Below are 7,780 nucleotides of genomic sequence, written 5' to 3'. Positions count from 1 at the left end.
GGAAGAAATCTCGGAGACAGAATCTGTGCCCTAAAAAGACCCATCATCTAGCAAAGCTGTTAAATCAATTTTGTGTAAGTGGAAGTGTTTAAAGATGCATGTTTGCCAATTCAAGAAACGATGCCACTTCAGTCAAGACTACATAGGGCTCAATTTTATATGGCTCCAACATCCTGTGCCTATGTTTGCAGCATCCTCTGTGGCCTGGAATGGACAACTGATGATATCTGAACCGACCACTTGCCCTGCGATGGTTGCACTTGTGTATTGGACACAAACTTTTGTCCTGGTGGCTGCACGGAATGCAAAGGCAGAGAAGCTGGTGGCTATTCTTCAAAGTGCCGCGAGCAACATGGGGGGAGCCTGGAACAACCAGGGGCAAGCCAGGGCTTCCAGGTCTTGCTGCGCAGGGCTTTATGGGAAATATTCTAACAAGCTTGGTGATAGAGGATGGAAGAACCAAAGAAGAAGAATGGGTTGGATGGAGCTACGGGCTCAAAGGGGGCAGTCCTGAGAACCATCTAATAGCTAAGTCTAAATTAAACAAACCTGCCAATGCCACCCACTTAAAAAACCTGTGAGAGCATCCATCCAAAGCATCCAAGCATGATAAATAACTGAAACTGCAAGAAATGAACAGCATGTACCGGACAGAGATTTGAAGGTTGACTTAATTTCAGTTGAGGGCAAATCTGAGTAATATTTGACTTCTGAGCAGAGTTCAATCGTAATTCTGAGAAAATGAGTTTTGATGGACCCTTTGGAACTCTGAGGAGCCCAAGAATGAACTCTGAGTAAATGGCATATGCTACATTCAGTAGAGTGGTGTGATTCTCAAATAAAGCTTTTTATTTGTATTATTTTAAAATCATAAATAAAGACCAAGGACAAGAAGCCCTCCCTCTTCTCTCTGAGATGAGCCATATACCATTCAAAGGCAGGGTGATCCTTCCCAGGAATGGAAAAGAAGCAAGTTCCTGGGAGGCACAAAAAGCGAATTGGGAAGAGCACTGGAGGATGGGGAACACTGAAGAGACCAGAAAGGACAGGTTTTCTAACCGGAAGAAACCCCCCAGCAGGGAGGCCAAGGGCCTGCGTTGTGCCTGCCCCTGCTACCATCCAGATACCAGGACAAGAGAAAACACCACTTTCTTTCCTTTCTGGCGTTGGCTGTCAGGAAGCTCAAAGCTGCTTCTGAAGCTTTATCTCCTCAAGACACAAGCAGAATATCATAATGATCTCAGGGCACACGGAGCCCTGAGGCTTCAGAGAATGTGCTGCTAAGGAATGTCCAGGATCCATCAGTGGCAGTTCAGGGACACACACTAGTTGGGAGGTTCTGAGTGACGAATTGGCCTAGTATGGGTGTGTGTGTGTGTGTGTGTGTGTGTGTGTGTGTGTGTGTGTAACTTCCTATACACCCTATATATATCTTTTGTTATTATACATTAATATATAATTATATATTATAAACTGGCATATTTTATACAATGTGTCTAACATATAGATACACATATTAGGGTATGTACTAGTACATAGGCTATATATCATATTTCTAGGCCCAGATATTGGTCTATATTTTCATTGTACTTATTCTTTCCTCACAATATACAGCTTTATATCTTTTTACATAATTTTATTTAATTTTCATTGCAAATGTCCTCCATTATGATTTAGGTAAAATGTGAAATGAAAATGTAAAATAATGTGTCTTGGGCGGGGGTGAAGGTGGAAGAGGGCATAGAAGGGATAAATGGTGATAAAAAAAAACAAAAAAATAGTGTGTCTTTCTTATTTTGTATGTTTATTATGTTTACCAGGCACTATGCTTTTACTTCTGTAAGACCACAGCAATAATGATAATGCCTACTTCCACGGATTGAGTGAAATCCCCTCAAATAAAACATTTAGTTAGTGCCTCACAGATGTTACATGGCAGCCTTATTATTATTATTATTATTTTCCTATTTAATGCTCGAAATAGACTGGTGAGATAGCTACTATTATCATATCCCTTGGGGTGGGGGTAGATCTGAAAATACAAAGCTTGGAGGAGCGAAGTGCTGGCTATAACCTCACAGACATCAGAGGCAAAGCGGCGTCCCTGGCTTCCAAGTTTTCGTCCAAACCGGTCTTCTAGGCGTTCCTGTGTTTCAGCTACCCGGGTCAAATGAGGCTTTGTTGGTGGTCTTGGGGGGGGGGGGGAGAGGACGGTCTCCCCAGAGCTCTTGTAGTACCCACCTCCTCACACTCGGTCCTGGGCCAGCCAGCCCCCGTTTGCTGGCAGAGAAGCGCAGGTGTGGAGCGAGCCTCGCCGTCCGGCGCTGCGCCTTGGGGGGTTGGAGGAATGGGGGCGAAGGCGAAGGGCCAGTTGGCGCCGCGAAGCCAGCCCAGGGAAAGGGCCAGACAGGCGCGACCTGTGTTCAGCCGGCAGCTCCGCGAGGCTTCGGGAACACGCAAACATTCCCTCTGGGAGCCAAGTGGGTGCTGTACTGATTGTATTGCTTCCTGAGATGCAGCGTCCTTTTCGCCAGTTCTGGGCCGGCGCTAGAAGTTAAAGCCAGAATGTGTGTACGTATATATGTTTGCATGCATGCATGTATATGTGCGTATGTATGTAAAGCGAAGAACAGTCGCGGTCCCCTCTTTTGCCGCGGAGTCTCGCCGTCTCTCCGCTCCCGTCGCCGGTCTGCGCGCTTCGGCGGCGTCGCGGAGGGGTGACCAGCGGCCGGGGCTGGCGAGCTCCTCTGCGCAGACTGTGTGCGGGGTGCGGGGGAGTGGCGGGGAGCCGGGAAGGGCAGGATCTGGAGCTCCGGGCGAACCCGCGGGGCTACATCTCTCTGAAGACCGGAACTGGAGCGGTTCCGGTCCCGCCACCCGGTCGCAGCTGATTTCCTGCGCCGATCGCCGCGGCGTGCGGCCGGGGACCCGCGATTCCCTCCGAGAGAAAGGGTAGTGTGCCACTCGCTCCAGGTCACGTCGTTACAGGGTGTGCAGACAGCAAAGATGACAAGTACAGAAGGCGCGTCGCTTTAAAAAGTTCTTAAAAATGCAACTGTCCTCGGCGTTTTTATGGACCCGCACGGGCAATTCTATGTGAGCTTTTAAAGGCAAGTAGGTCTGCAGTGGTTACAAAGGAGCCCTTCCGGGGGTGATGGAAGGATCCCCTGACTTGTTTGAGGGTGGTGAGGACTCCTGGATTGAGTTCCCCAAACTCGGAATGCAGCCGCAGAGGTGCAGTTTGGCAACTACACGCGCCTCTGTGGAGCTGGCTCCCGGTGCCAGCTCCGCGGAGCGGGGAAAGGGGGCGCGGCGGCCGCCGACGTCACTCCGGGCGGGGCCCGAGTCCGAATAAAGCGGGTGGGACCCCGGCCGCGGCAGCGGCGGCCCAGCAGCGCCTCGCCATGAGCAGCCACAACTCCTCCGGGCTCCACGCCGCCGCCGCCGGGTGCAGCTCCGGCCAGCTGTTCCTGCAGCCCGTCTGGGACCGCCTGCGGACCCGGGAGGCCCTCACGCAGTCGCCCTTCTTCCCGGTCATCTTCTCCATCACCACCTACGTGAGCTTCTGCCTGCCCTTCGCGGCGCTGGACCTCCTGTGCCCCTGGGTGCCCGCGCTGCGGCGCTGCAAGATCCAGCCCCACAGCGCGCCGACGGCGCGGCAGCTGCTGTCCTGCCTGGGGCAGACGCTCTTCCAGCACCTGGTGTTCGTGTTCCCGCTGACGCTGCTGCACTGGGCCCGCGGCCCGGCCCTCCTGCCCCCCGACGCCCCCGCGCTGCCCCAGCTGCTGGGCCACGTCGCGCTCTGCCTGCTGCTCTTCGACGCCGAGTTCTTCGTGTGGCACGTGCTGCACCACCGGGTGCCCTGGCTGTACCGGACCTTCCACAAGGTGCACCACCAGAACGCGCCCTCCTTCGCGCTGGCCACGCAGTACGTGAGCGTGTGGGAGCTGTTCTCCCTGGGCTTCTTCGACATGGTGAACATCGCGCTGCTGCAGTGCCACCCGCTCACCGTCCTGGTCTTCCACACCGTCAACATCTGGCTGTCGGTGGAGGACCACTCCGGCTACGACTTCCCCTGGTCCACGCACAGGCTGGTGCCGTTCGGCTGGTACGGGGGCGTGGTGCACCACGACGTGCATCACTCTCACTTTAACTACAACTTCGCCCCGTACTTCACTCACTGGGACAGACTATTGGGGACTCTGCGGCACCCTCACGCCCAGTAGCCCGCACCCCTCCCGTGTGTGTGTGGGGGGTGGTGGTGGTGGCTGCAGTGGGCAGGGGGTGCCCCTCGGAACCAGGACTGTTTGTGCGTTTCACACTTGAATCAGAAGAAACACGCCTGAGCTCTCTTATTTTTATATGTTAGTAAGTAATTTATTACCTGCTGGAAATTTCTAGAGAAAAATCGGATGAATTAATTTATATATATAAATTTTTTGTATATCAATAATTGTATACTGGGTGTTGCGTTCTAGCTCACTCCAGTAGCCTTGATTCCTGGATCAATGTAGACATTTATCACTGGCATATTTAAATCATTTCTAAACGGATTTGTTTGTAGGACAAGGAGTTTCCTATGTTTGAAAGGGTCCTAGAACGAGACTAAAAAACGTATTTTTTAAAATGGAGAACCTGATGTCTGATGCTATCAACAATGCACCATGTTCCTGCTGGACAGTAACTAAGATGATCATACTTTTTTCCTATTTTTTTTCACAGAATTTTATATTTATATGGAAACAAATGTTATTTATGCTTTAAAAAAAAAGAATATGAACCAAATAAGTACTGGCTCCTGTTTCACTGGCATTTTGAGTAAAAAAACTAAAACAGAGCGAGGGAGCGGGGATGGCAGGTGTCTGTCCCAGCCTCCCTCTGCCCCTCCTTGGGATGAGAGGAATCTGGTGGTGGGGTGTGCACGGGGGTTCCAGGAGAAGGAGCCTGTCTGTTTTGGCTTAGACATTTCAAAGAGAAAAAAACACTATTGTCCTAAATGTGCTTTAACTGATTTCTGCCTAACAGGCAACTGAAAAAATTACCTTGTGAAGATTTAGAGAGATTAACACTAAGCAACCATTTGCTTATTTGGGGAGAGGGCGGTGTTGGGGGATGAATAGAATTATTGGGGTGCCTTGCTTTACAAAACTGGTGAGTCAAATGTGTACATTCGAGATGCTGGTAGATACAGAAAGGGGTTCAGAGTGCACCCCCCTTTTTCATGAAGCCATCTAGTACAAATGACGATCATACGCATCGTCTCGGCTATCTGGGAATTTTGTATATTCACTTTTCTTAACTAAACAAACATGCAAACTGCATGTCCATTTCTCAAAGGAAAAAAGTGAAATTTGATCCTACATCCCCAGTTCCTCACCTTAAAAGGAGATTGTGCCTCCGATGTTCTTGAAGATTATTTGTGACAGTAAGTGTCCCTATTACTGCCCATCATGTTCTCCATCCAGCTGCTGCCTAATTGTTTTAATTTTATCTTTGGAGTGTAGTTACATAGGGCAAAGTTAAAAGTCAAGACAAATTGAGACAGAAATTATAAAGAATGGCAGCTTTGCATTTACTGTAATTTTAGGCTCACTACATATATGAACCAAACTATGTTGTTTAAAGGTGAAAAATCCATCTAAAGACCTGGTCTCCACAGTCTGCCAAATGAGATTCCTCCAAATCTTTGGCAAAATGCAATTAGAATGCCTGGCAACTAACCCAGAGGCATTTTCTCATGTTCCTCCCCAATGTGTGTGCTCTATTGGCTTCTTCGCTAAAGTTATCTCCTCCGCTGTCCTTAGCAAGACCAGATTGGGACTTAAAGACTATATTGATGTATAAAAGGGACATCCACGAAAACAGATAGTGAGATGTAAGGGGAAAGTGCTGATTGGAGGTCGAATGTTAATATCATGATTAACAAAGCAAAGGAGGATGAAGGGGCAGGTGTGGAACATCTGATACAAGTATTTGTTGTTTTGAGCACCTCCAGTCTCCCCAGAGCTGCCTGCAAATCTTGGATCATGACAATTAGTTACAGCTCACTCTCTGAGAATTTTTAACATTGTGTCATGTTGCCTCACCGTATAAGGGAATTTTACAGGGGAATTTTACACTTGGGGCAAATTGTCCACATAGAAATTATTTGTGCTTAGAAAGACTTTCTCAAAATCGAATGTCTTATCAGTTTATAATACCTTGAGAGGTGGAAGTGGGGGAGTGGAGAGGATGAGCAATTTTTCAGATAGCTTGAGGGCCTAATAGTTATAACAATAATAATGATGGTGATGAAGTAGTTCACATTTGCATTCACTGTCACACACATTGCTCCTTACATTACTCTAAGGGAGGTAGGATAGTTATCATTTTTAAAAATTATTATTATTATTATCAAACGTTCTGGATAGAGAATTGGTACCTCCAAGGTTAAGTGACTTACTCCAGATTCTGAAACACTAGAAGTTGGAGCCAGTTCTCGAACTTAGGTCTGGTAGTGTATACTATCCCTCTCCTCTGATGAAGCTTAAGATAATCTCCATCTTACCAAACGCTAGAAAGTTGCAAACTCTGCAACACCAACAAGTGGCCGCTCTTCACTATTCCTCCCCAGCCACTGCCCCTCGACACAGTGCCCCCGGGCCCACTGTTTCGATGTGGATGTCCCTGGGTTCCAAGCCTCTGCTGGGCAGGAGGGAAATCTAGGGAAAGTAGGCCTAGGCCATTCTAAGCGGGGCTTGGGAAAGCATGAGGTCAGGGCTCTGTTTTCCGAGTCCCTCACGGCACTCATGCTAGCACTGATGCTGAAGTCAGATTGCCTGGGGCAACCTTGACTCTGAGACTTAAAAGCTGACGGACTCTGGAAAAGTTAATCTCTCCATACCTTGCTTCCTTTCCTATAAAATGTAGATAATCATAGAACCTACCTCACAGAGTTGTTGTGAGAGATTTTGAGCTACTTCTAGGTGGATTGGAGGTCTTGGCCGTGTTTGCTATGAGGGATGTTTCATGATGTGAATACCAGGACTTGGGCTTTTGTCCATAAACACGTTCCAGCTCTCTCCTCTTACGGGGAACCAAAGAAAGCCATTTTTTATTTTGCTTCCAAGAAAGCTGCTTTTCTTGTCATCTTTCAAGGCCAAAGTGTTGGAAAGAGACAGACTGGAAAGTGTCTGACTACTTCGTCACCGTGAGTCATCCCACCTCTTCCTGAAACTTTCACATCTGTTCACTGCCATCTTCCTAACTATCAGATCCATTAATTCCCCACCCCCTGCCCTCGCTTTTCCATTGCCTTGGATTTGTTTTTTAAGGTCTTTCTTTTGCTAACTAGCCTCATGTTGGAATTCGGTTCTTACTTGGTTTTAATACGATTCTCTATTTTCCTTCCTAATTCTGTTTCTTTTTGCTTCAGGGGCTGCTTTTCTCAGAGGGAGGCAAGCCTCAAGGTGCTTCTATTTTATTAAAAAATATCTATATAGCCGAGGCCGGTTTGGCTCAGTGGATGGAGCGTCGGCCTGCGGACTCAAGGGTCCCGGGTTTGATTCCGGTCGGGGGCATGTGCCTTGGTTGTGGGCACATCCCCAGTGCGGGGGTGTGCGGGAGGCGGCTGATTGATGTTTCTCTCTCATCGATGTTTCTGACTCTCTGTCCCTCTCTCTTCCTCTCTGTGGAAAATCAATAAAATATATTTTTAAAAAAAGAAAAAAAAGAAAAAAAAATCTATATAGTGTGTAATAAATGTCCTTCCTACCATTTTCAAGTGCACCCTCTAAGTCTC

At 48.1% G+C, this 7,780-nt stretch overlaps 1 protein-coding gene across 1 annotated transcript; it reads left to right on the top strand.

The window, feature by feature from the left end:
* Nucleotides 1-3,387: 3,387 nt before the first annotated feature.
* Nucleotides 3,388-4,776, top strand: CH25H (cholesterol 25-hydroxylase). The gene has a single exon (XM_079794292.1). The coding sequence runs from the start codon at nt 3,405-3,407 to the stop codon at nt 4,224-4,226; it is 822 nt and encodes a 273-aa protein (XP_079650418.1). The 5' UTR covers nt 3,388-3,404; the 3' UTR covers nt 4,227-4,776.
* The last annotated feature ends 3,004 nt before the right edge of the window (nt 4,777-7,780 follow it).

This window comes from Cnephaeus nilssonii (assembly GCF_951640355.1).
Source record: "Cnephaeus nilssonii genome assembly, chromosome: 16".
Classification (NCBI taxonomy): Eukaryota; Metazoa; Chordata; class Mammalia; order Chiroptera; family Vespertilionidae; genus Cnephaeus; species Cnephaeus nilssonii.
Note: the sequence above shows the minus strand (reverse complement) of the source record. Positions and strands in the feature narration are given on the sequence as shown.